General features: G+C 36.8%; 1 protein-coding gene across 2 annotated transcripts in view; it reads right to left on the reverse strand.

Annotated features, from left to right (window-relative positions):
* Nucleotides 1-3,343: 3,343 nt before the first annotated feature.
* Nucleotides 3,344-14,183, reverse strand: part of LOC114143583 (leucine-rich repeat-containing protein 49) — a 33,322-nt gene continuing 22,482 nt past the window's right edge. For both annotated transcript variants that reach the window (XM_028015744.1, XM_028015745.1), the window contains exons 15-19: nucleotides 11,119-11,353; nucleotides 10,113-10,298; nucleotides 8,862-8,971; nucleotides 6,507-6,660; nucleotides 3,344-4,095 (exon numbers count right to left, since the gene is read on the reverse strand). In XM_028015744.1, the coding sequence (XP_027871545.1) occupies nucleotides 3,880-4,095; nucleotides 6,507-6,660; nucleotides 8,862-8,971; nucleotides 10,113-10,298; nucleotides 11,119-11,353 (901 nt within the window). In that variant the 3' untranslated portion in view covers nucleotides 3,344-3,879. The remainder of the gene's footprint in view (nucleotides 4,096-6,506; nucleotides 6,661-8,861; nucleotides 8,972-10,112; nucleotides 10,299-11,118; nucleotides 11,354-14,183) is intronic.

Here is a 14,183-nt window from a genome sequence, read left to right on the forward strand (position 1 = left end):
CTACTCCACTTTGTTCTTTGAGCTGTCATGTAAAAAATACGGAGGTGGGAGTCTCCTCCTGCTTTTTTCCCCAGAGTGCGCGCTTGGATTTGTCTGAGCGTGAAGGAGAAGCAGAGCAGTTTAGGGTTTTCATCTGCTCAGCCACATCAACACTCTGGCACTCCTTTTGCAGGGTTAAAACAAAAGCAGCGCACACAATCAATTACTCATCGATTACTCATCGACACATGTTTGAGCCAATATCTGACAGATTGCATTAAGCGATATTATGCTGTTTGCTGAGCCAGTCTGTCCAACATTACTTAATTGATACCATTGCCTTGCAAAAACCTTCATCCACCTTAAGCTTTTTCACATTTATACACATTATAATCAAAACCTTTATGTATTCTAATTGGGCAAACTCACAGTAGTGCATAATTGTGACCTATAAGGAAAATGTATGCATGGTTTTTAACTGCTTAACAAATACAAATCTGGGGGTGCTGTGGTGGCGCAGGGGCAAAGCATGACCCACGTTGAGGCCTTAGTCCTTGTAGCGGTGGTCGTAGGTTCGATTCCCGGCCTGGCGACGTTTGCCGCATGTCTTCCCCCTCTCTGATTACCCTGTTTCCTGTCAAACTACTTTCAAATAAAGGCCACTAGAGCCAAAAAAACCTTAAAAAAAAACAAATACAAATCTGAAAAGTGTGGCGAACATTTGTTTTCAGCCTCCGGAGTAAATAATTTGCGGCGTCTTTTGGGGTATGTCTCTTCCTGTTTTGCACATGTATTTGCCCTGCTTTTACCTTCATCCATCTTCCCAACAGTTACTCTGCTCAATGAAGATATCCCCCAGCATAATGCATCCATCACCATGTTTCCTGGTGGGATGGTGAGTTTAGAGTGATAAGCATCATTAGTTGTTTTATTATCATTATCTTATTTTATTGAAATGCTATTGCAACCATGCCTAAGTATTACTGGAAAAATAATTTAAAAAATTTAAATTGTTGTGTATTATTTTCAAAATATCTGACAAAATTCAACTTTTTAAAAAACTTTAAAGAAAGATTTTGCTTAAAATTAGCATCAGTTTGTAATTTATTGGAAAACCTGTCCCAATTAATGCTTCAAAAACTTGATTTTTTAAAAACATGGCTATGATACAAATTAAAAACAGTTTATATTATTTTCTTTTAATTCTTTATATTTCTTTGACCCAACACAATTTCTTTATTCACAAATAAAGGAATTAATCCTTTAAGCAAGCTAAATGTAGCAGATTAGTAATAAGTCTTTAAATTTTTAAGCTTCTATGTGCACTGAGACATTCTTCACACATTCGTTCTGCATACTGTCACTAGTCTTGGATTTGTGTCAGGCTTTTGAAACTGCTCGCGGTGTTGGCGGCTGAAGTCCTCTAAACTGTCAGAGTGTCTCAGCACAAAGCAGTGATGCTATCACAGTTGTTCAAAAGGAACTAACAGAAGCTTTTCTGACAGCACATGCTCACACAGACTGGACTCCTGTCAAAGCAGAATGGAAGATTTCTATGTAAGATCTTCATACTTTGAATATAACACGATGCTTGTCTCCAAATTGAGTTGAACTAGTAGGTTAGAGCCTTTGGAAAGAAACATTTCTCATGATCAAATCCATTTTTTTGAAAACAGGTAAAGCTATGAAAGAAATGTATAAATGGGAATTGAAAAGTTGAATTCTTTCAATATTTATATTCAAAATTTAAAACTCATACATTATATGGATTATACACATTCATTTGTGGTAGTTTCAATAATAATCCCCCATAGTGAATAAAACCCAAAAATTAGAGTATTACATAGCATCAAAAATTATTTTTAGTACAGAGGCTGTTGAATTGTGTCCTTTATCTCTGATGAAATGTGTTGATCTTCAGATAAACTTGTTTCTCAGTTCTTCAAGTGTTGCTTGAGTCTTTCCTTTACTAGATCTTCAACATTTCTCCTTGCACCTTGGGAGTCATTGAAATCATGGCAGTAACTTTTCTGGACCTTGAAAACTTTGACAAACAGCAATAAATGGCTAAAACTGATCACTTTTAAGTCTTAACTCCATATAGTACACCACTTCTACTTTAAAAAAAAAAGCTTTTTAAAATTAAATTAGTGCAAGTAATTAACCTTACCATTATATGTTTTATTTAATAAATTAACACATTGACCATCACAAAGCTGATATGAAAGCAGTTAGAAAGATGTGGAATTTAAAAAACTAAATTAAGAAAAAAACATTACATAACAAATTTACTGACTGATTTAGGTAACATATCTGTAACCAAGGCACTGATCTCCGACAGAGCAAGTACCCCAGACGGCAGAACCTGTCAAGTTGTTAGTGTGAAGCTGTTTGATAGTTGATTCCACTTCAGTCATTTGTCTGGATTGGTGTTGCGTTCTCCCTTGACTTGTCTGGGGTTGAAGAGGTTATTAGGGAGGGCTTAAGCAAAGGTGAGCAAGAATATAAGAGAAGCAGGTGAAGCCTCTACCTTCAGGGACATTCCAGTGTTAATGCTTAACACTAAACAGAGAAGCTTCACCTCAGATATGACTTTATACCTGCACTGGTCCCTTCAAAATGTCTCAGCTTGACTTGTCTCAGATCTGGTCAAAAGAATTGTTGAATTTTTAAGAACTTAGCACTTGCTAGTTTCTCATGAATGAAAAATAAAAGATACAAGTTTTATTATAGTTGATGATCTTAATTTGTCTGATTTCTCTTGTTACCACTCAGTCTGCGTATGGTTGACTGAACAATCCCTTGTGACAACAATGCCCCCAAAGCGCCTGCTCTCTGTGAGACTCACCACCATAACGATTTTACCCAACTGGTTAAGAGAGGACTGGCCACTCTTTTGAGTTTTAAAGTGGCAAATGTTTTTGTTTGAACTGTATATTCTTACATACCCATACTTACTGTATGTATGCATACTGGGTGTTTCTGTAAAATTTGTTTCTTCTTTCTGTTTTAAAGGTTATTAAGGCTTCATCTGCTTAATCCAGTAAATGTTTCTATAGAAGCGTCAAACTTTAACATTTGTGGTTTGATTCATCATGATAAAAAAAATGGGGAACCTGCAGACATACAAAACCTGCAGGAGGACAGACAGCCTATCCAGGGACCCAGTGCATCAACTAAAAAAAAGAACGGGGCTGAGAGATGACAGAACCCTCACTGTCACACTGAAGAAAGGCACTTGTTTTAGATTTATGGTAGTTCTGGTACTAAAAGCTTGTCTGAATACACCCACGCCCCCCCAAAAAACTTCAATTATACATCAAAGATTTCAGAAAATAGAATCAATAAAACTATGAACACAAACTTTGTGCTAATGCAGAATCTTTTAATACTAAGTACAATACAGAAAGTCAGTAGTAAACAAAAAAGACCATGTGTTTGTCTGTGCCCTTTCTTTCATGTCATTCAGGACGAAGTGAGATAACAATGCATGATGCTGATTAGAAGACAGAAAAATCCTTCTATTCTCCAGAAAGAGAGACTCTGGACGGTGCAGGAATTCATTCAGAAAGCTTTTAAAGTGCAGAGGATTTTTTTTTAGGGAAGTCAGTGCACCACAAGTCAGTGAGTCCTTGTAAGCTTCCTTAGGCATGATACAGCTCCACACTCTGAGGAATGGAATCAGTGAAAATCTACATTCAGTCAAGATGTGCTGACAATTTTACAGACATCTTTAAATCCTCAATCTCAAAAGGGCCTCCAACTAACAACTGATCAAATCAGAAGGAGATGAAGCGCCAAGAATTGGGAGTTTGACGTGGGGGGAAAAAAAAAGCAGCGGGAAGCAATGTCCACATTTGGTAATGTGTATGTGATCTTAGGGTGAACCTTTGGTCCTTTTCACTTGGTCTCAGTGAGCTTTGCAAGACTGGCTTGGCGGAAGGCCCCTCTGTCTCTCATCTCCAACACGCAGCCTCTCACCATCTCTGCAAACATGGATGGCCAGAGCTTGTGTAAAGCCTCACCCTTCAGATTGGTGTCTGACGCCCTTTTGACCAACTCCTGAAGGTATTGTTCTATCACGGCGGCACGCTCTGATGACTCCAAAGTGCCCTCCTGGGACGAAATAAGCAAATTCACAGAGTGAAACATTGTGTAGATTAATTACACTGCTGGAAGTTGCCTGAGGCACTTTGCGGATACCAAAGCAAGACCTTAACTGAAATTACTTAAATGATTAAGTGATGAGCAAAAGCAAGAGTGATTAAATTTTTTTAAATCCCTCTGTGGCAAATTAAAAATTGTGCCAATTAGAGGCACAGTTTTAGTAGAATAGAATATAATGGTTTTTAATGTTTGTCACTGTACATCTGTACAATTAGATTAAAGCCAGCTTCAAAACCGTGCTGGTATCACAAAGAAAACAATACCACAATGAATCAAAATGTACAATTGAGAACCTGCTGCCATCTAAAGGAAGTATCTCTATTGCCCTTTCTATTGAGGGCAATAAACTACTGAAAATCAATGAATTTATTTGGCATTTCTAAATACATTTTTATATATCTGAGAATTTAAATAAATACAATAAAGAAAAAAAACATAACTATAACATATCTTAATGCATGACTAAATGTGGAAATAATTAAATTAATTATTTCATAGCCCTGTCGTAAATTGGCTTTTTGTCAGCGTTCCAACCAAAGTCAGTAAGAGGAGCTAAAGGTGCTACGTACAAAATGATTGGTCTGCAGTAAGGTTGCTGTGCAGGTTAACCAATCAGGTGCCCAGCTCCATCTGGCAAGCCACATGACATTATAAATTTAATAATGGATCGTAGCACATAAAATATGAAGTAATTAAACACAAAACTAATCTAATACTATGTATAAATAATTTATTTTGTGATTGCCATAGATAGAAAGGACAATAGAAATATTTTCTTGAGGTAGTAACAAGTTCCTAATTGTATTTTCGATTCATTGTGATATTGTATGTTTTCTTCATGATCTCAGATTAAAACTGTGTCACAAATTTGCACAATTCTGTGTTTACCACAGACTGATGTAGAAGATGTAATCACCCTTGTCTTTGCTCATCACTAGATCATCTAAGTAATTCCACTAAATGCCTGAGGCAGTTCCCAAATCCTTTAAAGTTCTTATACACACAAAATATAATTGGGACAAGCTAAAATCAAGGAAACCTAATACACTTATTGTGGTTGCATGTTTAAGCAGTTTCAAAAGCTTCAGAAGATATATGTGTAGCTGACTTGGAGCTGACCTGAATAGAATAAAGAATAGCAAGAGGAGTTCAGGGTGAACTCATACGTTACTCCTCTTGATCCCCCAGTGAGTTAAAGAATGTGCAGCGAACACTAAGACAGACTTTAAATGTTTTGGATTTGATGTTGTTGTTGACACTGCATGCCATGTTATCTGATATGCAGCCTGTGGCAATACTTATAGAGGTAGCTCACTGGAAAAGCCCCAAAAGTACATCTTCAGATTCCAAATCAGATTCTGACCACATTTTGCCATCAGGATAATAAACGAGAGACAAATACATGCAGCGCAAAGTCTTTGAAACTTGAGCTTAACAGGTTGTAAATTAATACTAAGGTTGTTTTGAAAACAGGCAGGCATGTGCAAGCTACTAACATAAAGATAAACCAAGGTTTTAAGTATTTAAAACCTGAACAAATTTTTCAGGTTTTAGAAAGTCTTCAGTTAGAAAGTGTTTTGGCTCACAGAAAAAGTGTTAGATTAATGAGAGTTTCCTGTGGCTCTTTGGAGTATAGACTATTACAGGATATGTAATGTGATATCTGTCTAAGATAAAGGAGGTTTTTTCAAAAATGCCAGATTTATGAGCTGATATTTAATGTTACTTTACCTCATTCTACACTATGCAGATATTCTGTATAACCTGACAAAAATTCACTCGCTTTAGCATGCCAAATTATTTAAGTGCCTCTAATGGCGGGACAAATCAGCTTTTAATAACTGTTTGACCACTTTGGGATTCCTATGTTTTTGCTTAAAACTAGTCACAATGTTGCAGAATACTTATGTGTGGAAAAAAACTCTGTCCAGATTTTACACCCTTCATCCTAATTAACAATGACTATACAAAGTGGCACATCCTATGTGCACATGTTTCAACAAAATGTGAAGTGTTTCTTCAGACTTAGTCCTCTTCAATTATATTTTTAAATATGTCAACATATTTGGCAGGACACAAGCAATGGGACGGGAGCTACACTAGCAATCACAGTTTAGTAGCAAAAAAGAAGTGTTTCAACACTTCTGTGATGGCAAGTATCCATGTGGAGATATCCCTGAGATCAGTGTGACATCTTCCAAATTAGTAGCTTTTAGAAGGAGATTCCTGTCTGGCAGTCAGTGTCTGGCATTTAGTACACCTCAAGTGAAGAGGTGCTTGGTTTGGCAGACAAATGTCTAGATCTGTTTTTCACACCACCAAGCTTCTGTAACACATTTGTTAATAAAAGCAGAACAAACCTCAGGGCTCTGTGCATTACAGTCTCTGCTTGGATAGTTAAAGAGCGCTCTGCTCAGGCCTTCACCCAGGAGCTTCCCATTATCCCGAAGCTCCTCTGGACTCAGCCCCGCCCGCCGACCACGTCCCTCCAACAAAAACTGCAGCTGCCTTTTCCTTTACAGTGGAGACAGAAAAGCAGAACAAGTGAGTCAGAGTAAAGAAACAGCCAGACACAGCGAAACAGTGGCAACAAGAGAACAAAACTAATTAGATAGCAACGTTCTCCTTTAACTCTGCAAAAAGGATTTTTAAGAAATAAGAAAAATAAATAGTTGAAAAAACAATCAAGGATAAACAATTTTTTTTGAGAATCAAATACATACATTTAAACGAAAACACAAATATTATGGTTTGTATGAAATAAACTACATCAAATGTTTCTGTAAGTATAAAATCCTGTCTGATAAAGCTTTGTACCAACATGTTCAGCAGTGCCAGGATGCTTAAATTTTACAGAGCAGGCTGGAGGCTAACATTCCACTTTAAATGACAGAGTGTGTGAAAGCATGTGGAAGTGCATCAGTGTCGACTGAAACCCATCAGTGTGTAGAAATCCGTTTTATAGAAACCAGCAGGCTCCAATCACAATAATGCAAATTGCTTTAAATAAACATGTTTCAAATCATGGGCTTCCTATGCAAACACAACAAATGCTTTAAGTGCCTTGCTTTTGCTGCATTACAATAAAGTAACAAAAGCTTACAATAAGCTTCAATTTATTTTATTGGAAATTGAAGTTTTATTTTATTTCCTTTTTCAAACATGCTTTGTCACAAAATGTCAGGAATGCAGCTGGTAAGAATATGTGCCAGAGCAGCTTTGCCCTACAAAAAGTTAATCTCGAGATGGTATCCTAATTGCTTGACTTAAAAAATTATTTACAAAATACAAATATCAAAATTGTATTGTAAAATGACAATATCTGAAGGTTTGAATGTGTCACAAAGCACTGAAAATGCAAAGAGTTTTGCACAGCTGCAAACCTACAAAGAAAATGACTGTCAATTCAAACTTAAAAAGAATTAGAAGAACATTAAGCAAAGAAGCACCAAGCAGCCCATTTAAACTCTGGAGGAGCTGCAGAGTTTTACCAGAAAGGGAATACAGAAACTCATAGTCAGGTCACTATATGCAGTTTGGCACTATTTACTAAACAGGTAACGTCTGAAGCAAATTAGTTACAGTGGGTTTTATTTGGTTGCTGTCAGTAAAAAGGGTTGAAAACATGTATTAATTACTAATGCAAATTTAAGAAAACTACATAGCCTTGGCAATAATGCTCTACTTTTTGCTGAGCTGTGACATAAAATCCCAATTAAATATGTTAAATTTAATGACTGTGACCTGACATGGTTAAGGGGAATGAATACTTTTGCAAGGCACAGTACTTATTAGGAGAAGGCCACCAAAAACAATACTGTTCTCTGCAATAAAGATTTGAAACTGTAACAACTGAATGCAAATGACAGCTCTGCAGGCAGATTAATACTTCAACAGTGATATGAAAATGATAAGCCTCAGGCTGATGTGTTTAATCCATGTGAATCCAAATGTGCACAAATTAGGTTGAGAGATGAAGATAAGTGGTGGGAGCCAAAACGTTTGAAAATGAAAGTCAGGTTGAATCTCCTTTTCTGAGAATTACCAAGTATTCAGGAAAACCTTCATTATGTCCAATGTGAAGGTGACATTATGCTATAGTGATAAATAAAAGCACAGTGGAGATGTAAAGGAGGCTTTTTAAAAAAATATTTAATGTAAATGCTAATTATTACCACACAACTTTCCTGAGATTTCACAATCCCAGATTATTATTTTAATTAAAAGAATAGCACTTAGTAACTAAAATAACAGGTCAAAAGTAAAAATGTTTAACTGCACTTATTTTTCCTTTAAACAAGTCCATGTTTGCTTCAACCAAGCTTTTTAAGAAGCAATTTGAGAGCCATCTTGTGCGTGACAAGTAGAGCAGATTCTGGATTCGTGAGGATGTTTTTGTTGACCCAGAGTGACAGACCTAAAGACTTATTTGGCTGGAAGGAATGCTTGTGTCCAGGTGCCAAATACCCACCCTTAGCCAGAAACACAAAGTCTAAATCCTCTGGCTCCTCTGTGCCAGCCTCTGTCTCATAGCTACACACACAGTCGCAGAAATGTATACTCGCACAATGCTACACACAGGCATGAATGCACATGTACAGAAGCCTACATATTCAGGAGCTGAAACTCATTGAGGAATCCAAACATTCTTGATTCATCTAAACAAATACTGCTTACAGCCTGAAACAGTCTACTGAACATCTGACAGTTCTCACCTGGACTCTTCTAGCAGCAATAGGAGCCGGCAACGTGGGGTTTCGGTGGCTGCTATGTGACCCAGTGTCCCAAATACACGCTCTGCAGCAATTACATCATTCATGGTCACCTAAAATCAACAAAAAAGTTCACTGATTGCTATTTAGAATGTTTCTACAGTTGACTTAGAACCTAAAAACTTTAAGTCTGTCTTTCATGGTTTATGAAGTACAATAACACAGGTATAGGAGAGTAAACTAAAGATACAATACACTTAAGAGTTTAGCTTAGTCAATGTTAATGTGCTCCTGCGAAATACAAATAACATAGGTAAGAAAGATGCTGACCTTCAGTCTGCCAAGAGAAAAATATAGTTAGGTATAAAGATGTGTTCATTTTACATGGTTCGTACAGCAAAGTTAAATGAGAAAACTATTTATAACACTATTATAAATACTGCCTTTAACTCACTATTTGTTTCACAAAACCTTCTCATCTGTAATATACAGTTTCCAACATTTTGGAAGGAAACAACATTTACATTGGACTTTTGCCATTAGGAGTGCTGTTCTTGATGCATTTGTGCTTGATTTCTAAACTGACATTAACCAACCTGTTTTAGTCAGACTGATAGAACCACCTCTCAATGCAGTAATAGTAGGATAGTTGGGGTATGTTTCTACATTATCCTAGCCAAAACATTTAACCTAGGCCTCTTCGGACCAGGCCACCTTCCTTCACATGTAAATGGCCTGCAGTTGTATAGCACATTATCGAGTCCACAGGACTCTAAAGCACTTTACACTACATTCACCTGCTGATGGTGGTAAGTTGTATTACCTGCCCTGGGGCAGACTGACAGAAGTGAAGGCTGTGACTAATGTTATCTAACAAACCTCTGAGATCTTCATAGAACAGCTAGATTTATATAGAGATTAAATTATATGCAGATAGACCCAGTTTACTTGTTAGGTGGAAGATATTTTGGGGTATCAGAGTAAAGGGAACTGAATACATATCCATATCAGAGTTTTAGGAGTTCTATTTGTAAAATATAAACCTAGACATTCAAGTAATACCTTCCTTCCACTAAACAATAATGCACTAATTTCTGCTGGTGTGTCACAAAAAGTCTCAGTATTGAAGTCTGTGGTTGTAACAGTGAAAAAGTTCAACATGCAGACTATACTACATTATGGATACTGTACTACAAATGCAGTATGCATGCACTGTACATACTGGTCTGTACTGAAGCATAAGCCAGCCCTCACCTCCTGGCCATTGATTTTTTGAAGGTTGAAGTGGTAGAGACGATAGATGATGAATGAGCGCCACAAAGCCAGACCGACCACTGGGTTTCCTTCTGGATGAATGGTCAGTTGGTCCAGACGCCTCACCTGAGCCAGAGCAGCGAGCTGGGGGAGACGGCTGATGTTGGTTTCCAGAAATATCAGGTGCTAAGAAAGAAAAAACAAGTTCTACATCAATGTCTTTAAAATTATTTGTTAAAATGCCAAAGAAAATAAAGGACAAAAATTAGCTTTAAGCTAAAATTCTATTTCAGTATTTGGCAATTTAAAGTATTACATTGCTATCAACAAATGCAGAGTGACTAAATGTAATGTTTTTGTACCAAAAGACCAAATACCTACCAAAAAAAAGACAAAGAGTGAATTTCTAGCTAACTAAACCAATGCAGGTACCAAAAACACAAGTTTCTAAATTTTACATTTGCACCAACACACAGAGAGCCTCATTTGGACACGCTCATGTCTCCCTTCCCAATTTATCATAAATGCAAGCGAGGATTCATGAATCCTGGAATCATGTTTTATCAAGTTTATCTTGGCTAATATTTTACAACTGTAACATGTAACAAAAACATGTTGAAGTTTTGAACCTAACAGAAAGAACAAGGTCATCCTGAATTGTCCATCAAAGAAAATACCTCTGCTTACTTTTCAACTTTTCTTTGAATTATTCTTAGGATTGTTCTAACCCTGTTTCCTGGTGTGAATTTGCCACTCTCGCATATTTTTCATAAAGAAAAAGTGTTTTCTTATGTGATTTTTACTCAGTTAAGAAAATAAAGCCATAGATTGATGAATTAAGAGTGGGAGTTTTTTTTAAGAAATAGGAGGAAAAACATATTTTTCCACAATTAACATGCTGATCACCAACAAAAGCCAATTTGAAGATTCATTTCCACTCAATGTATATTTTCCTATTTTAGTTTTGATTTAAAAAAGCAGTTTTCCATGTCACTGGTGACCTTACCGACAGATTTGGGAACTTGACTCTTATCCTAGGAAGTGTGGGAACGATGGCATCATAGTTAATGAAGCGGAAGGTGATGACGGTGACAGCACCAGCAGTCTGAACACCCCAGCCTCTCTCCAGGGCCTCCAGAGCTCCAAGTCCAAATAAACGCAGGGTGTCTCCATCAAGCTCCGCCAGATGACTGTCAGACAAGGACAAGCTCTGAACGTTGCCACTCCCTGTCTCCACAAGTCTGGAAAGACAAACATGAAAACATTCTATTGGAAACAGAAGTGTGTTGCCTTGGGAAGTTTAAAGGCTAATCTTTGAGGAGGCAAAGGTGGATACAGCTGGTTGAAGAATTATAAAGAATGCGGCTGACAGTATCCTGCATGTTTTGGTTAATAGCTGCTCTCTACTTACCTGCACAAAAGCTGAAGTGCTCATTTAATGAGAAGAAAGTCTTGAGAGCAGAGAACTTGAGCAAGGCTAAAGGAGATGTTTACCCAGATGATAATTAGCAGCCTGTGTACTCACCTTTTTAGGTCTACATATACTCAGGGGACATTGCTGGGTATCATAGAGTATCACTGAACAATTTGAGTTCATAAAGAACTCAAATTGTTCCAACAAACTAATTACCCGCTTTCATATTGAACATAATGACTCTGTGGCTGAGAGCCAGAGTGGATAGACTAATCCTTAGATTATAGAAGCTTAATCCAATAATATTTTGACCAAGTTTTAGGAATCTAATTTCTTGACTTCACAAAGGTAGTCAGAGTCAGTTGACAACACACAGTACTATACTTGGGTAAAAAAAACAAAGACACTTTTTGAGGAACTACAAGACTGGGCCTATGTAGATTCCTGTAAAATAAAATCAGACTTTGAATAGCTATCTCTATTGAAACATCACACCTCTGTCAAAGTCTTTCAGCTAGACAATGATGTCAAACACATCATGGACTTGAATCTATGGTAGTTAAATCAATGTAAAGGTGAAGAACAAAGTGCATAGAGGAGACCTAGACACTTTAAGTTTAGAAGACGTTTGTGAGAAAGAACGGGTCAAAGGATTACCTGAGCAATGAAATTAAGTAATCTTCAGTCATACTTATTTATACTGTACATTGGATCAACTAATGATTTTATCAAAAGCATTCTGTTTAGCATGCCCAGCAGCTCTGTGAATATTACACTGCAGAGCTTGCCATAAAGTAAAACGCTATGGACGAAACGCTAAGGATGAAAGATATTGAAAAATCATGCATTGGTATTATGATTATTGTTAAATGTTGTGAAGAAAATATAGCAGGTGTGAAAATCCACATTTTCCTCATTCATTTCTTTCTGATGTGTTTTTCCAGCACTCTCCACAGTTTGGGAACTATTATATGTGGGCATCTGTTGCAGTTGTGCTCCATCCATGAGGTTGACTATTGCATTAGTACGCAAATTGTGACATTGTGACACTTGGAATATATTAGCCAACAATTATGCATTGCAGTTTTCTGCAATATAAACAATGGGCACACTGGACTTCTCTCCTAATACAGAATTACCAGCACAATAGCGAACAGTGGCATTGATTTAGTTAACATTAATGCAGTATTAGAAGATATTTCACATCTCCACTGCAGCTAAAAACAACATGGAATGTGAATTAGAGTCAGGTCTTAATAAAGTGGAGATGAAGCATGACATATGGAGAAAGCACACAAAAAATGAGAAAAACTTGTGTGCACCATCAATCCTCTGCACTATGTTAGATGATGTCTCTCCATGATCAGGGCTGAAAGTCTGCCAGGTGGCTCTGAACTCCATTGTGTCACAACGCTACAGATAAATCATGAAGGCGGAGAACAAGGCACGGAAAATGATGTGAAAAAAACTATGGCAGCAACAAACCCTGAATCTACTTCAGTTAGCTCTATCTCACATAATCCCACAGCACTATTAAAAGTGACATCTGTCATCTCTAAAGAAGCTTAATCTTTCCAAAGAAACATCCAATGCATGCATTTACAACTGCCTGAATAATGTAAGGCAGTCACACTGTGAGTTAATTTCATTACAACATAGCATTCCATCCTTTCATTAAAAGTTAAAACTAGAGTCGTTGAGGCAAATAATTTGTGTTCAACATCAAGTGTTGTTTCAAGATTTCACCTCTCATTAATGAATCTGAGTAAACCTTTTTCCTCATCTTTCTATCTCGACTGATGTGCCAGACACATTCCACCTGTCTTCTGCCTTAAACATTTGGCAAATGAAATAGACATGATCCTGCATCACCTATGGTCTGGTAAATTCTGCTCCTATAAATCACAATTTGATAACAAAATTAACATGCTCAAAGTGGTGCCAGCATTAACTTCAGTGTCATTCTGATTTGTCACCAAGTCGTGGTAGCTAATGTCAAGCAGAGATGAGATCATGTGTTTTCTTTCTCCATGAAAGAAAATTCCTTTTTAATCTCATTAATCTTATGATCTGTTTAAACAAACTGAGAAAATTCTGTTTAAAGAGAGAGAACATTCTGTTCTCTCCGAATGTGAGAGCAGTGATCAATTAATACACACTGCTGCAGATTTCAAAGTAAATTTCCATTACGGCAAGAAAATGAAGAATTAGTAGAAGCTAAAGTAGAGAGCGGGATGCCTATTCATAAAAATAAAACTGAAGTTTAGAGAACTATTTTGAAAAGTTGAGTCTAGTTTTGTGCAAATATAAGTGGTATCTTCATCTTAAAGTCTGTCAGTCTGCCCATACAGACTTACCTGTAATGCTAAAGTTATAAAACTATAAATAGGTAGACAAAATGCTAGTTTAAGAAGAAATTATGTTATATCTAAAGTACCTTTAAATGAACTAAGTAAGATTAAGCAAGAATTTGTTGTGCAGATGATTAATGTTAATAAAGAACATGTAAACTTCCTTAATAACCAATTGTATTTAGTTGTTAAGGTGGAATATATCAAACATAACTTAAAAGAAATTTGATTTTGCAATTTGACACCTTGAAGTTGGCCCCTGTGTCCTTAAGAAGCTCTTGCTCTTTCCGACACTTGGCATTCAGC

The sequence above is a fragment of the Xiphophorus couchianus genome, chromosome 4 (assembly GCF_001444195.1).
Source record: "Xiphophorus couchianus chromosome 4, X_couchianus-1.0, whole genome shotgun sequence".
Lineage (NCBI taxonomy): Eukaryota > Metazoa > Chordata > Actinopteri > Cyprinodontiformes > Poeciliidae > Xiphophorus > Xiphophorus couchianus.